We start from the raw sequence: 16,751 nt of genomic DNA, 5'->3' as shown, positions 1-16,751 counted from the left end.
TTGATCTTAGTGGTTGTTTATAAATATCTCTGATAGGGAAAAGATGTTATTTTATATACACTTTGAGAAACCCATTTGCTTTGCATTGTTTCCACTATTTATTTAGAGATGCAATAGGCATGAAATCTTTCCCTTTCATTTTGGAATGCTCTTTTGAATCACCATTTTTATGAGAACTTGTTTTAGAGCTCTTTCCTTTTTGACTGAACTTGGGCTCTGTGACTCCCTCCCTCAAACAAAACCTGTTGTTCAGACCATTGCATACGTATGTGTGCTTCAAGGGAAGTCTCACTGTTTGCCTTAGAAAAATGTATTTGTCCAAGAGTTTACATGTCTTTTACAAAAGAAGGCCCAACCCCAGACTTCATGTGTATCCTTATTCCACCCTGTATATCCAGCTACTACTAATCTTATTCTGTCAAATAGACTGGATTTTTTCTAGTAGCTTATGCACCAGTTCTGGATGCATTTCTTGAACTCAAGACACCGTTTCTGTAAAAGAAAATTTTCCCTACTTAGGTGTTAGAATAAGCAATAGAAATAAAGTGTTATGATGCATTGAGTTTAATAGTAACTTTATTTATATATTTCAGTTTTTGTATTCCTACTTTTATTTTAAGTATGTTTATAGCTACCAGCTGAAGGGAGTGGAGAGAAGCTGATAGACTAACACAATATGCACTGCGTAAGCCTCATTTCCTTAGGAAACCACCTGGGGAAGGGTGAAGATATCCTGTTACAGCCAAAGAGCTAGCAGTGCAGAAGATGCTGAAAGTACTAACTTCTGACGAGTTTTGTGGAAGCAGGTAGTCTAGTAGAAGAACTGTACAAGTGTTCAAAGTTAGAAAAAGCATACAGTACAATAAAAAAAACTCTTGCACAGGAGGCTGCTGTGGAATAGGTATTACAGATGCCTGTAATCCTAAAGGGATCGAGCCCTTTAGGAATTCAGGCTTCAGTAGCTGGTTGCTCACAGTGCTACTTGTTCTTCCTCTCCTCATCCAGATCTTCAGTGTTTTTTTTGTAGTGAAGTTTTCTACTCTGCTTCTAGGAAAAAAAAATAGAGGTTAAAACATGCTTGTACGTAAAATAAAAAGTAAAATAGGTATTTTAACATGTTTACGGTATGTTTTAATTATTGCATTTAGACGTGAATCTTCGTATTCAGGAATCCTGTAAATGAATACTGATACAGAAGAACTGTTGTACATACATTCTTCTCTACCTATTATAGTCTTATAAAGTGATTTAGAAAAAACAAGTTTCAGCAGATTAATTACTTCTTTAAGAGTAAGTATAGAAAGCCTTTTTGTGAAGTTGTTTCTTTGCTGGATTTTAGAAGAGCTTTTCTTTATACTCAGCAAAATCGAATTACAGTTACAGCTGCTTACAGCTCTGGACTGTAAACATCTGTATACTTATTCTAACCTTGCAATCCACATTTGGTTAAAAAACCCAACCAAACAAAAAGGGAAAAAGGTAAAAGAGGAGTGTTTACTCAGGGTAGTTTTGTATAATGTATTCAAATTTTGTATGCTGAAATGGCTGTTGATTAATACTTTGATAATACTGAAACTGAAATGGTGTTAGGGTAAAATTATAATCTTAGTTATGTTTAGGAAATGGTGAAGTGTAGCTTAATTTTAAATTATTTGGTAGATCAGTTAAACATTAATAAAAGCATGGTTGTGGGAGGAAGACAACTTAGTGAAAACAGAAATCAGATTTATTAAATAGGGCAGTGTTATTTCTAAAGCAAAGCAATATACAGGCTTTGCTAGAACTGAGAAGCTGCCTAAATTTTCTTTTTTTCCTGTGAGCAGTCTGAGAAGCTCTAAGATGTTGATTCGGAGTACAAAGCTGAGTACAGTTTTGCCGTCTTTATTTTTATACCTTCCTTGAAAATAAATAAAAAGGATTTTTCCAACACAGCTGGGGAAGTCTTCTTCAGTTCGGTGCATTCAAAAGAGTGTTTGTTTACCATAGAATGTTTATTTTGAAGTCTGATCTTCCCCTCCTATCCAGAAGCTGGCAAAAGTGATTTGTTTGCAAACAAAAAGAAGAATTGTCCCTGAGCAGGAAACCTTCTCCCTGCCAGCCCTGCAAGCTTTTTTCCAATTTCTTGAATGGTATGCCAGCCGTTGGATAGGGAGTAACTTGAAAATGAGTTAACATTCACTGTTGCTTTCTCTTGTCTGTTACTTCCTTCTAAGACTTTTGCAAAGTCATGTTACTGTCCACTCAACAAAAATACAGCGTATGTCCAGAAGCATATTATGTCCCAAACTTCTGTTTGGAAGGCAGAGTCCTGAGATCCAGCTGTTCAAGCCAAGCAGTGTTAATTGTATCAGTAACTTGTCCAGATAAAATTCTGGGGGAGTTGGAATCCAAGTGAAAGGTGGAGGATGGTAATACTGAAGGGGTTTTCAACAATAACTAGCACCTTCGTAGGTCCTAGGACAGAAAAGCTTTTTAAATGACTCTTCATGTTATTGCAGAAGTTCCTGTATGGGCTTTTAAAAACAGATGTAGCAGCAGCAAAAAGGAATAATTTTTTGCAGAACTTCCAATTGAAAAATGTCAGAGGTCGTTATGTCATTGCCACCGGTCGCTAAGGTTTTGGTCTTAAGTGTGGCTTTCAAAATGAGGCAGCACTTTACATGACTGACAGTTTTTCAGGTATAATACTAACATGGTGATGTTTGGTGTGTGGCTCTTGAGAGGGATTAGAAGCTGATGGAGTCATGGCTGACCAAATTGTTGTGTGCGCTGTCAGCCAGTGCTGTTGTGCCTGATACTAAGCTGTATTAGAGGGACACCATTGCAGTAGGTAAATATGCATCTAACCTATGGTGACATCCCTATTTATTCCCTCTTCTTCCTCTTCATTCTGCCCATGCTTCCCTTTTCTCTGATTTCCTCCCTCCTCTGCTTTTTATGGTATTTATCCATTTTCATTTCAGTTTGCATTGATACAACTTCAGTGGATGAAGTTCATTCTTAAATGTGAATTCTCCCCAGACTTTTGAAACCTATTTTAGAGGTTTTCTAACTCAGTAGCAATTGTTAGCCTTCTTTTAGCAGAAATACCTGTTGGTTTAGTGGAATGAGATACAGCATGTATTGCCTCATTCCACATCTTGGCCCCTGCCCCATGCTTTAACTTAATTAAAATACAAATGAGTATTTTTTCTTCCTTTATTTGTAAAGCATAGAAATGATTTCTGATACCCAGGAATAATGAATACCACCCAAGATTTGGGTGGTATTGATTGAGCCCATTTCTTATACATCCTTTGCGATGTGCTTTCTTCCCCGTGTAGAAGGTGGGTTAATGGCTCTGCAAAAGAGAAAAGTACCAAAATCAAATAAATATTGAGTTATTCAGGAATTTGGCCTGTTCAAGTATTTCAGGTAGTCCTGACTAGCAGTGCCAGTACATTTGGGGGAAGATTGAAATACTACTTTTTTTTTTTTTCTGAGAAGTTTGACAAATTTTTCCTGTTTACAAAGAAAAGGGCCTTAGGATCATCTTATCCTATTATTTGTTGTATCCTTGATAATATGGCAAGCCTCCAGAATGTTTGTCGTTCAAATTCCCAGGATTGCTGCATGCATTTCTTTGACGTGATAAAGATGAACTGGCTATGAATTGCGCCGGTTGTACAAATAGTGTCTGCGGTTATTGTGGGAAGCCTGTCTTCACTTTGTCTTCCTAAAAGTACCAGCATTTTGTTTAACCTTTTGTGGCTGTTAGGCTGCAATAAAGTCTTTAGCCTCTAGAATAAATCAGGATTAAATGCTCTTTATGTAAATTTTGATGTCGGGGCCAGTTCAGACTTTAAGATGCACATACCCTGTGATGTGATATGATGGGGTCGACCAGATATTTTTCAGAACTTCATGCCATGTGTTTTAGACGTATAAAAGAAATATTTTTCTTTCTAGGTATTTAATGTTAATTTTCCTCTGGCCTCTTGTTCACTTCGGTTCCAGGTCTGACATCTGTATTGGGACTGAGTTAAAATGGGCATATCTTTTGTGGTATTTTCTGTCTTCTGGCATCAAGATTTCTGCAGCGATGTTTTTAAAGCTATGGGAGGCCTCAGGTACATTTCTGTTCCCTTTTACAAACAGAGGCAAAGGTGGAACACAAGTTGTCTTTATACTTCTATGAAGAGCTTTTCCAAAACTGAAGTGACAAGAATCCTCAATAGTTTAAAAATTCTGCTGTTTCAAATTGTGTAAGAAATTTGGTATGAAAAGGATTTTACTTCATAGCAGATTTGAATGATTTCTTTAGTACTAGGTACTGTTTTGAAGAGAAGGATAGGTGGTACTGTACTCTGCCACCTGCATCTGTATATCTTTCACACTACAGTATGTTTCTAACTTTGAACGTGTAAAGTTGTACTTCGGAATGCTCAAAATTATTTATTAACTTTACATGTAGGTTCTATAGTGGTAGTTTTAAAGTGTTTTGTGTGGCATAATTACTGATGTTCTTCCTCAGATTTGTAGTGTTTCTTCTGTGCAGATCTGAAAATGATACCTTTTGTAACAGATTACCAAAGTGCTTACATCCAAAGCTTTGCATGTACGATTAACAATATTTAGAGCTCAAATGTATTTTTGTCAGGGGTTTATAAGTGAAAAGAGAGTTTATCACAGTTCTCATTAATTTGGAATGTAACTTGCATTAGCAGCTCACTTCTGGAATTTCAAGGGCAAGCAAGAGATGGCATGTGACCTTTCATGGGGAAAGATTTATATAAGTAGGGAGTTTAGGGGACTAGGGTTCAGGAACCAGCAAAATATGCCAGAATTTTAATGTGCTGCATGTTTGTATTGTTTAAAGGAAAAGATGGAAAAAGGCCACGTCAGAAGAGGTTGGCTGGGGAGAAAAGTTGCTTTTTCCTTAACAGCTTAAGGTGTAGAATGTTTATTCACTGTTCCTGTAGGCTGGAACTTCAGGTTTGGGCTTTCGCAAATTCACTATATGTATGTATTGTGCATGGGCAAGAATGTAATGTCTGAAAACCTGAAGCCTGATTTACTGTGTGGTCAGCTTTAATTCTTAATGGATTAAAGAGTTAAGCCATCTTAAAGATATTATTGGATGATGATTATTACCTGGCATCCTTCATGAAAATAAGATTGCAGTTCATTGCTGTATGTGTAAAATGACAACTTTAAAAATTGCTGCAATATCTTCACAATTTTTGTACCCCACTTCATATAACATACAAATATTTTACTACAGGATGCAAGAAAAAAATTGCAAAACACTTCAGTTAAAGCATAGGAATGGTTTTGCTTTTGTAGGAATAAATTTATTAGGATAACATGGGTGTTTAATAACAGTAATGGCAGTAGTTTTGTTGGAAATATGTCTTTTGAATTCTTTGCATGTTTTGCATATATAATCAATAATGAAAGCAATTACTATTTTACACGGAACACACTGTTAATATGCAGTGTTTTTCCATGCTATGCTTGTGCACATATATACTACACTAAGTAATTTGTTGTCTGATTGTATATAGTGCATTTGAGTTTTTAAGCAGTTTCAGAAACCTCCAGAAACTTCTGTGTAATTGATTGAAGATCAGTGAACAGTGCTAGCTATGAGGTTTCCACCAGATTTTTGGGCAGCTTACATATTATTTGAAAGGATAACAAAAGACAGAAATCTTTGCATTGATACAAAGATCCTTCTTGCTGGTTGTAGCTCTCTGAATCTATTAACACTGGAAGAACCTATTTTTCCAATTTAAAACCAAGGTGTCAATGAGTGCCAGTTTTTCCTGATACTCAATAAATGTAGTGGAATGAAGAGCAAAAACTCAGGATTCCTTATAGATCTGGGATCTCTAAAGTGGACCTGGCAGGCACTAGCTGAGGAGGTTACTACTGGTGTTCACTGGCTGTTCAGTATGTATGCTTTTAATGTGTTGTCACATTTGGTTAATTGGCTTTAGTTAATAAGAATTTCACTTGGATATTGAAGGGATGTCTTTTTAGTCTTAAGAGTTAATAAAAGGACCCTGAAAAAAGACTTTGGAAGGGATAGATGCAGAGTGGAGGTAACGTGGTAGGGATCTGAAACTTATTCATGGGAAGATCTCAATCACTTTATTTTTTTATTTAGAAAAAATGGGCAAAGGCTGTTACTTGTCCTGTGAAAGCAGTAGAGGCCAGAGTGGAACAGAGGTTACTGAGGTACCCCTCTCTCTTGTTTAACCAAGTGAGCTGTTGTACAGTATAAAGGAATGGAAAATTGCAGTCTGTCACAATGCAGTGTATGTACTTTTGAAGCCCACCTGATATGAGCCTCAATCCATGTGCACTTGGAGTAACTGTACCCATTGTAAAAAAAAAAAAAAAAAAAATAAAATAAAAAGGGGTGGGGGAGAAGAGTGGATACATTTAAATGCATACCAAAGGCATTGGCATTACCAGCAGGGCAAAATCCTACATATGTGTTCTCTCTCCCCACACCCTCCCCATCTGTCATCCCCCCTCCCCTTTAGATTTTATAATTTGTTGGTTTTTTTTTTTAATAGAGGTCTTCAATTTTTAAGATATTTGCAATAAATTCATTTACATAAAACAGAATTTTGCATTATTGGTTAAACATGTCTTCAAGTACTTGATCAGAAGAATTTAAAAAAACACCACAAAAAACCAACCACCAAACCAACCCAAACACCAACCCAAACCCACCAAACCCAACAACCTCTGTGTTTGAAAAATCATTAAAAAATAAAGATATGAATGAAACCTGATTTAACAATGAGTTAAGATTTGGTATGTGGCCTTGGTATTTTTGGAGATTTGTCAGTAGTTATCAGTAGCATATATTGAAACAAATTATTGCTGTTGTTGAAATCCCATGGTATGATTTTTTTTCTGTTTCTGCCTGTCATGCTATAACAGTTGAGAATGTAAAGTCACTTAGGTGTTCAGTTGCAGCAACCTCTTGAATATCTTCAGATGTAACTACTCTGCTGAAAGATGAATGACTTACTAAGTCATAAGAAGACAGATGGCATTGACACCTTTTCAGCCCAAACCATGGCATTTACTAAAATTTTACTGTTGTTTAACTAGTTGGATTGAAAAATGCCAACAGAGAAGCAACAGTCATTACACTATAAAGTATTGGAAAAATGTGGTGACCATACTTTACTGAATTGCTTTTATTATTAAATGGGAGTAGAGCTACTGCATCTTCTCTTGCACAGGTTTTAATCTTGCATAGCAGCATTAAATGAATTACTTTGTATTTGCATTCATGTAAAGGAGTCCATAAGACAGACCTTTTCTTTCTATCTTTTTACTTCTTAATAAGGATTAAATGTTAATTTCTGTATTTGGGTGAAGAACACTTCCAGTCAAAGAGAGAAGCTTCTTGTGGCAAGAACAAGCCAGGTCTGCACTGCCTGTAGAATGGAGATTTTTTCAAGTGTTCCTGGGTCTAAACTTTTCACAAGAATTGCAACTTGCAGTTCAGTAACTTGTGTATTTGAAAATAATAATTTATTTCTTTTCTAAATTTATCAAATGATAATGAGTTTTACTTTGTAATTGCAGCATACAAAACTCTGAGATTCTGAAGAACTGCGCTGATTTGGAAGAAGTGCAGATTCATTTTAAAGAAACTAACCAAACAAACAAACAAAAAAAACCAACCCCAAACCAACCAAACAAAACAACAACAAAAAAACAAAAACCCAAAACAACCCCAAATATACCCCCTTACGCCCCCACCCCTGAAAAACCCCCAGATTCAGGTGGGATGGAAAGAGGGTTTCCCGTCTCTTGCTATTTTATACAGCTTAAGAAACCATGTGAAAGAGTTAGATTTTATGCATTAAAAGTAGACTTGTAAATCCTCTATCACAGGACTTTTCTGTGGAAGAATTGTTGTTTTTTTCTTTTAAAATTTTTTTATTCACATCTGATGGATGTGAATACTTATTTTCCCAATTTTTTCTGATGCTCATATCTTGGATACAGAACTATTTACTTCAATTTTGTTCCATTAAAATGTTGCATTTCTATGGTGTATCCTTCAGGCATTCTTCAATAAACTCTTTTTTCCAACTTTGATCGGTCTTTATATTTAAGTTCATGATTTTCTGCACATTCATCTTAACTGCTATGGGCCTTATCTTTGACTGTTTAATATCTGGAATTTTTTTGAGGATACTGTGAATCTTTCTGAAACGGATTATTTTATAATTTTTTTGAAAACTTGGATACCAAATCAATTGCACTTGAACTAGAGGTAGATATGAAGTGTTTCATTTTTCAAGAGTGTTTTCCCAACAGTGGCCTCTAAGATGGAAAAATCAGGAATTGGCATAAATTGGGCATAAATTGCCCAGTTTTGGGAGCAGGGGGCAAGTTGTACAAGAGGAGGTCAGGAATTGCCCTGTGCCAGTCTTCCAGCCAGCTCTGAAACTGGTGCAAATACCAGTGTGTGCCAAAACCACAGTCAGCTACAGGAGCCTGTGGCGCATTTGCTCACATCTATTTGAGAAAGCAACAGCCATGAGAGGTGGGGTTGTGGAAGGGGACATTGCTGGGGTCACGGCTAGAGGCACACTCTTGGAAGGAGGCTCTCCATGCCAGAAGAAGCACACCCCCTGAGGGACACTGGCCACCAGTGACTCGCGCTGGGTTGGGGATTCCCCTGGAGGGACTGCAGCCTGTAGATCTGTGCTGGAGCAGAAGAAAATGAGCAAGATGCAAGGAACAGCAGAATAAAAGTGCTGCGGGCATGACCCCAACCTCTTGCACTGCCCACAGCCTTGCCAAAGGAATTGGGGTGGATGGTTGGACAAGGGAAGCTGAGATTAGGGAACAGGGAGGAAAAGTGCTAAACTGAGGTCGAGCCTGAGAAGGAGAGGAAAGATGTGTTCCCAAATGTTTGTTTAATTGTTTATTGTTGTCTTTGTACCTGAATCAGTGGTCAAAACTTTAACTGGCAATAAATTAAATTGAAGTACCAATTCCCTGAGCCAAGACTAATTTTCCTGTAGCAATAACCGGTAGTCTATGAAGCAGAAGACTGTTAATAAAGAAACCTTTGTCTAGCCTGCAAATACTGTGCAGAATCTGCTAATTAACTTTGAGGACATTTTAAGCTGGTTAGAGCAGGTGACGTTTCAGACCTAATGAATCAATAGCTAAATCTACTAGGTAATGCTAAAAACAAATTTCTGAATCTGTCGAGTATCTAGAGTGATTTATTACATTATCATACTTACGGTAAAATAATCTAATCTACAAGGAGAATATAATTCAATATGATGGTCTCTATTATATTTTAAAGTCACACTGTAAAACTATTTTGAAGGTTCTGAACTAGGTTCCAGGTAGCTACAGCTTATTGCTACTCCTAATTTTTCTCTTGAAAGCCCTTAAACTGAAACCAGTTTCTGCATATTTCTATTTGTACATCTTTGTATATCTTCTTTTTAGTTTTAGTAACTTACTGAGATGTATTATGCAGTTAGATTCAAAACTGTGGCTTCAATTAGAACATGATAAATCATCCAGTTGATTGCAATTTTGAAAGCATACTCCACCTGTCTTCAGTATTCCAGAGGCAAAAATTTGAAGCATGTAGGAGTGTTGTACAGAAACTCTGCTTATGTTTGGTAGTAGAGAGGAGTAAAACAATTTGAAAGTAGAAGGATATAAGGGTTCACGTTAAAAATCTAGTTGAAGGATTCAACTTGGCTTTATTTTAGACTTTAGGAGAAAAATAATGCATGTGAAGAAAAGTGCAAAATTATTTTTTCTAAATAGTACTTGCAACATTTTATTCTTTATATGTAATGATTTCAAGGTATCTCCTCAGCATGTGAAACATTCATTTAATTTTTAGTTATTTTGGAATGATTTCCCTTTGATACTAGAGATGAACTGAAGTGCAAGTTCAGATAGTGAAAGAAATTTAATCTGGCTTTCAGAAAATTTCAGAGGTGCATTTCTTTCAGGTACATTCCTACAGAGGTTTATAGTCCTTCCTGAAAGCAAGATGGAATTACATACAGTAAGGTCTTTTAACACTGGTGGCCAGCATTAGTGGCCTTCTGAAGAAAGTAACCTAAAAAGAGTGATAGAGTTTTGACATAAAGGAGTGAATATTACAAATTAAAAAAAAAAAAATAATTTGCATGTCTCTTAATTCTGAATTTAAAAGAAGTTCCTATACTGTAATGTAGGAGTGTCTTTCTAGCAGTCTAATAGAAAGAGAACCAGAAGGATTGGTAGCTTCAAAACATGATGAAGAAGAAATTTTGAGCTGCTTTCCTGGATTTCATTATTTATAGATGTTGTTGGTAGTGTCAGAGGTCTGAGTCTTTTGAGAATTGGGGCGGATGCAGAATAAACAAACGGTCACCTGTCTTCCCACAGAAAGACTTAGGCGACTTACACATAGCAGGGACTGAACATTTTTTGCTGCTGTAATTCTTTGATGCTTCCTTTACAGGAAGTCTCGGTATCTCTGGTCACCTTGGTTCTTCTGCCCTTTCTTGCTGTTGGCCCCTCACCACAAGTTCTGCTCTACTTGCCGGGTGCTTGTGCTCACTGCTGTCTTGGCTGCATTTCTTTGCTGTCTCTTCCTTGCTCCACCTGCCAGCGTTAGAACAACTAGAGGAAGAAGAGATCTCACAAAGATATGACTTAAGGAGAACGGATAACATGGTAATTTGAGACTTTAGCTTAACGAGGGAAGAAGTTCTGATATTGAGTCAGTGAAGGAACAGCCCTCTCAGAGTGAAGAGCAGAGTGGTAGAGGCTATCAAGTAGGTGACTGCATAAAGGAACGGGAGAAAGGATGAGCCCTCTGAGTGGGGTATGAAATGTGAAGGGTAAGAGGAGAGCAGAGAAAGCTAAAAGCTGTTTATTGCATGCTAGCAACAAAATATATATAAATTCCTGCCATATCTAGTTGAAAATGTAGCTGTTCTTTTTTTCACATGGAAGAAGGAAACAGGGACTGGATGTCTATAGAAGAAAGCAGGTCTTTGCCTGCCTTAGGAGGGAAGGTGTGTGTGACTGTGTGCTCTTCTGAGAGCTGTTTAGGGAGGGAATGGTAAAGCCTTTCCATTTATGCCTCCTAATTTTTGAAGGATGTTGGGGGAGAGGACTGATAATTCATTAGAAGATGCTGTGTAAGAAAGAGTACATGAGGCAACACTTGATCTTAAACAGGTGAAATTAGTGACTGGTGACCCTGTTCAGTTCTTACAGTCTAATAGATACAGGGCTCCCTTTCTTTACAATAACTGCGGCTGTAGCCATGTCTGTATTTATTCCTTGTTTTCTGTCATACCCTAACTGTGCTTTCTCAGCACCTCTGCAGCTTCTCTCTCAATATGATACCTTCTTTGGCTTTTAGCTTGCTGATTACATCTCTTACTGCTGCTTACATCTCGTAGCTAACCTAATCTGATTGCAGTTCTTCAGCATGGTGCCCTTGGGAATCACAATCAGTATGTGCTATCTTCGGGCCAAGATTGCTATTTGGAGTTTACTGTACATAGTTCATATGCCCATTGCACCAAGAACATCTGTTCCTAAATTATTTTCAAGAGAAAATTGTAGAAGGTTAACTGTAAAAAAATACATAAACTGGAGAAAACACTTCTTACTAAATTGTCAGGTTGATTCTGCCTAAATGCTGTGTAAAATTTATTGTGGGTTTTAAGATAGATGCAAACTCAAACTGTAAGTTAGCAAGAAGCTTAAAGGAAGCATATATTTTTTACACCATTTTATTAATTTATGAATTGCTTTATGCTAGCAGACTTGAGTTGTGTCAGACAGAATTTTTTTTTTTTTTTGGGCGGTAAAGCCAGGAAAATACCACATTCATTGCTGCTGCTTGGGTGTCTGCAGAGGAAGAAAAACATATGGACTGCTGCTACTAATACAGATTTTCTACTCTTTCATAATATTAAAGTATAGCTTTGAGAATTTCAGAAGAAAATGTTCAAAAATTTTAATGTTTCATCTCAAAGTTTTGTAATACGACTTTAGAGAAATGGTGACCCAATTGTATGTGATGGGTCAGCCTAGATTATTAAAACTATTAAAAGATACTTTAAATGGTTGCAAATTTCAACTTTGCTGTTTAGGAAGCTTTATGTATAGCTTAATGAAAACTGGTTTCTGGAGCATCTGTTTTTATTTTAAAACAAACTTTTATCCATGCTTGCAGTGATATCAGCTTGATTCCTTACCTGCTGTGTTTCTCCTATGATCCGCTTACTGGGTAAGGGGATGCAAATGTGGTGGAAGTCTATAGCTGTGTGTACTTTGCTTGGTCCCTTTGAATGCAACTGCTGATTGCCTGGGTGGGTGCTGCCTTACATCTTCTGTTCAGTGCTGCCTTTTCCTTCTCTTTGGAGTAGAGAAGGAAAGAGCAGGAGTTTGGGCCTCTTGTCTCTACCCAGCAATTAAGGTGCAAGCATGTGTGTGTTTTGTGTCTGCTTACCTCTGAAATTACATCGAAATTGTCCAAAAGATGCATAAAAGAGATGCATAAATTGCTAGAGTGAAGACTGACGGATAGGTAACATTATCACAGAAACCTTGTTTTCTTGGGTTTAAAATGCGTATGGAATGTTAGACAGGTCTTTGTGTGTATGAAATACCTGACCATGTTAAAGCAGCTTCCTTCAGAAATCAGAATAATACTATTTTTCAATGAGTTTGGTATAATAGTAAGGTACATAAAGCAGAGAATTTGCCTTTTTTTCTGTAGGAAAAGGCAAGATATGTGCGAGAGAAAAGATCATTCTTTCCACTATTGTACCATGCTTTAAATGTTCAAAATATAAGTTGAAGGGTATTGATTGCATGATTTACGGTGTGTAGTGCCTCACTTCAAAATGGTCCTGGCTTTCAACATTCCTTCAGGATAATATTGAATAATATAAAAATTACTTTCACTTTGCCACATTATATTGTGGTGTAACCCAGAGCTAAAATTCAGTAAAGAAAAATTACTATTTTTTTCAGTATTTACTCCAGGGCTTCAGCAGGTGAAGAACAAAATTCATGTTTGTATGTGCATTCCTGTATCATTCAGGATGACAGGACACTACAGTTGAACATTTGTGGTGTTTCTGAAGGGCTTCCTTTCTATAGCACTGTGGCTTTGAAAAAAGGTGGGGGTAAAAGTTGCATCAGAGAAGCTATCACATCAGAGAAGTTATCACAAATTAGCAGTTTTTCTCTACACCTTTCTGTGTAGGAAATCACTGTTGACTTGTCCAATGAAGCCAACTAGAAATACTGGCAAGGAACTCTAGTGTCCTGGATAAATGATGTGGATTTTTAATCTATACATTTCTTTTTGAAGACCACTTGTTGACAAATGTTTTAATTTTTTTTTAAATATCACATTATCTATTATATTAGTTTTTAATTTAGTACTCTTTGTAGAGAAAATAGAATTGCCAGTAATCATCTGTCACTTTGAAAACATGCGTGATGGGCATAGGCCAGGTGCAGCTTGCAGCTTCACTTCATGTAGTGACTCCCTGTGTTACTAGCGAAGAATATTAAGATTGTATTTGTTATGACTTGCAAGACACATTTGAGGAGCCATTTCTGCCTCTTGTGGCAAAACATTATAGAATCATAGAATTATTAAGGTTGGAAAAGATTGGGTATATTCTGAAAGTATTCTCACATTTATGGCAATTTAAATTTCACTAGTTTGTCTTTAAGTAATTGAATTTTATCTTTCAGCAGGTCCAACAGAAGGTTTGGGAAAAATAATACAAAGATTTCCTCAGAAGGACTGGGAAGACACTCCTTTTCCACAGGGAATAGAGTTGGTAAGTTTGCATTACATATTGTAATTTTTAGAATTTCTTTCACATACAATTGGAATATACATCTGCCTTCCTGCAGTAATCTGTATTATCTAGCCCAACAGGGAATGGATAGAAATTACATGAGTAGAGGGGATAAATAATAGCTTTAAGAATAATAATTTTGGCTAACAGGAGATTATTTATTCTGGTCTGTACCTCTAAGAAGATGTTCTTAGAATACAGGAAAAGGCTGCTGCAAATTTAGAAACAGTGTATTTAAAATAAATGTTTCTGTCAGTAAATTTATCATTGGCTATATTTTTAGAAGCTTCCTTCAGATGGCAGATGACTCTGCGTTGTTACATTGAAATAAATACATAGGTATTTATTAGTATATTGTATATTTATATATTGTAAATTCAAAAAAGAATTAAAAATAACATCCCAATAAACTGTCTTGATTAAAATGATCAGTCTTTACCCTTCTGCCTTCTGTCCTTGACAGATGGCATAATGGGTGCTTGCAAAATTGGTACACTGAACAAGGCTAGTGTACAGTGATCTATTTTTACTTGCCTTCTCTGAGAATTCACTGAGTGCCCCATCTTTCCCTTCCTTGGTCTCATATTGTGAGGTGCAGTAAAAAAGTATATCTCATTCATCCGGATCAGGGATTTGTTAAACATATGGTTCTAAAAATCCTGCAGAGAAGTGAAATGCTGTGGTCATGCTCTGCAAATTAGGTTTCTGAGAAGTCAGAGTGAAACTCTTTCTGCTTTGAACTTAAGAATTTCTGGGACAGGATGATCTAAAGAAGGAGATGGCCCGCAGGAAATGTTGCAATAGAAGTCTTTGTACTGCGGGACAAAATCATCTGCGGAGGACAAAGACAATGACTCTTCACTGAATTTATTATGCAGATATAGCAAACATAGCAAGCTTTTGCCAGTATGATACCTTTCAAGCAGTACGCAGCTCACTTGCTGAGTCATAACATGCCATTGGCTGTGTGTTGTCTTCTCCAGTGAAAGAGAGGGGAGGGGATCTTGGTGTTTACTGCTTGCTCTTTGGTGTAGCAGAGGTTTATGTTATTCAATGTGTGCTGGTGTACGCGACTGGTTGCTCGTTTTCTTCAACAGTGTGGTTTTCATTTCTTCATAGTCAAGCGTAAACCTTATGTTTGGGGGGGATGTCATACAGTAATTACTGGTGTAAGCATTATTTCTGATACACGTGATGGATAGTTACAGTGTTTGTGGTACACTTGCATAATACTAAATTTGGCAATGTAGTGCTGTGCTGAAACAATGGAAGCTCCTGCTTTCTCTGAAGTGTTTCTTACTGTTACAACACTATACCACTCTGTATAGCAATTGCTCTTTGCTCTAGCCAGTAATTCTCTCCTTAATACATGCCTAGCCAGCATGTGCTTGATGACTACGGACCGAGTTCAGATAAGTGGCTTTTTTTTATATAGTACACAGTTGTAGTTCATTAGAAGAGAAATAAACTTCTGATGCCGAGGCTTAGGGGTGTTTTCTTTTTTTAACCACTCTCTTTGGGTTGAACTAGGTGGTTTGATCTTGCCTTAAACCAACTGCAAGAGTTTGAGTCATACTAAGATTTATTTTGACATATAAATATTCCGTACCTATTTAAAAAAAACAAAACACGTCTGACTTGCAGCAATGTTTTGAAATAAATGAGTACAGCTTCTCTAAAAGTAGTGAGGCTTCTTAAGAGATATATCTGTACCCAAGGGTTATTTCCCATTAAAGTTTAATTGTAGGATGTTAGCACTATAAGAAATACCTTTATAAAGGAAGAATTTTTTTTTCTTTGAACAAAACATTATTTTTTTGTATCAGTTCTCAAATGACTCATTAGGCGAAGCTATTAAGACTTTAAACTTCCCAAGTAAAATGAAATCTGATGACTTAAAAGTTAAGTGTGTCTATTCAGCCAGTTGGCAAAATTAATCAAATTTGGATTTGCTTTCCAAACTTAGTAATAAAACTTTAGTTAATTAAGATTGAGGAGATAGAGATACTGCAAAGAACAAGTACTGAAGTAAATCACTTATGAAAGATTTTGGCAGAATTTTTTTTTTTCCAAGGTTTTGGGTTGAGTTTAACTTGAATCAACATTAATTCATGGAAATGAAGGAATAAAAGCTATGTTACTGTTTTCTGTTTGTCACCTTAAAGGCAGCTTTAATAATTGTTAAGAAGGTAACAGGCAAACCTTAGGTCAAAAAAAAAGGAGAAAGAAGGTAAGAATAGACTAGTTGACATAAATGTATATGAGAATGCAGGTAGAAATTTTTATGAATAGCACTTAGTTCTACGAGTAATTTGAGTTAAAATCCTCTTAAGTGTACTTCCTCTCCTTTGAGTGAAGGATCTTTATGGAATTATATAGTTTCTCTGGAAAAAAAATAAAAAAAAAGCAATGGTTTGTATCTGAAAACCATGTTAAGCTCTCTTCACTGTGTTTTCATGAAGGAAAAAAACACCAAAGCTTTTCATGCCTAGTGATAGGATTGAAGGGAGATCTGATTTTTGAGTCTGGCTTCTGCCAAAGTTAGTTCTTCTGCCATGAATCATGGAGATCTTCAACTGATTATTAGCTAAGATCTCCCACCACCCTTTTTTATAAAAGGAATTATTTGCCAGTGAATTTGTACATTTGATGTCCAAGTTTTTTTGCCAAATAATACAGGCTGAATCAGATAATTAATCTTGGCAACTAATGGGATAGTATTAATAGTTGATTCCTATTTATGTTGTTAATAGCATTTTATGCAACAAGGAGGGGGGGAAATAGTGGAAAAGATCTATGCCTACCCCCACCCCCAAAGTTTTAATACTCTAAGATGGGAAATGCCTGTTTGGACCCCTT

General features: G+C 36.5%; 1 protein-coding gene across 8 annotated transcripts in view; it reads left to right on the top strand.

Annotated features, from left to right (window-relative positions):
- SBF2 (SET binding factor 2) overlaps positions 1-16,751 on the top strand; it is a 288,713-nt gene that overhangs the window by 40,943 nt on the left and 231,019 nt on the right. For 6 of the 8 annotated variants that reach the window (XM_075094793.1, XM_075094797.1, XM_075094795.1 and 3 more), the window contains exon 2: positions 13,783-13,871. In XM_075094793.1, the coding sequence (XP_074950894.1) occupies positions 13,783-13,871 (89 nt within the window). The remainder of the gene's footprint in view (positions 1-13,782; positions 13,872-16,751) is intronic. The other 2 variants (XM_075094794.1, XM_075094800.1) reach the window with 1 other exon arrangement.

The sequence above is a fragment of the Phalacrocorax aristotelis genome, chromosome 5 (assembly GCF_949628215.1).
Source record: "Phalacrocorax aristotelis chromosome 5, bGulAri2.1, whole genome shotgun sequence".
NCBI lineage: Eukaryota > Metazoa > Chordata > Aves > Suliformes > Phalacrocoracidae > Phalacrocorax > Phalacrocorax aristotelis.
The sequence above is the reverse complement of the archived record's forward strand: the minus strand, read 5'-3'. Positions and strand labels throughout refer to the sequence as shown.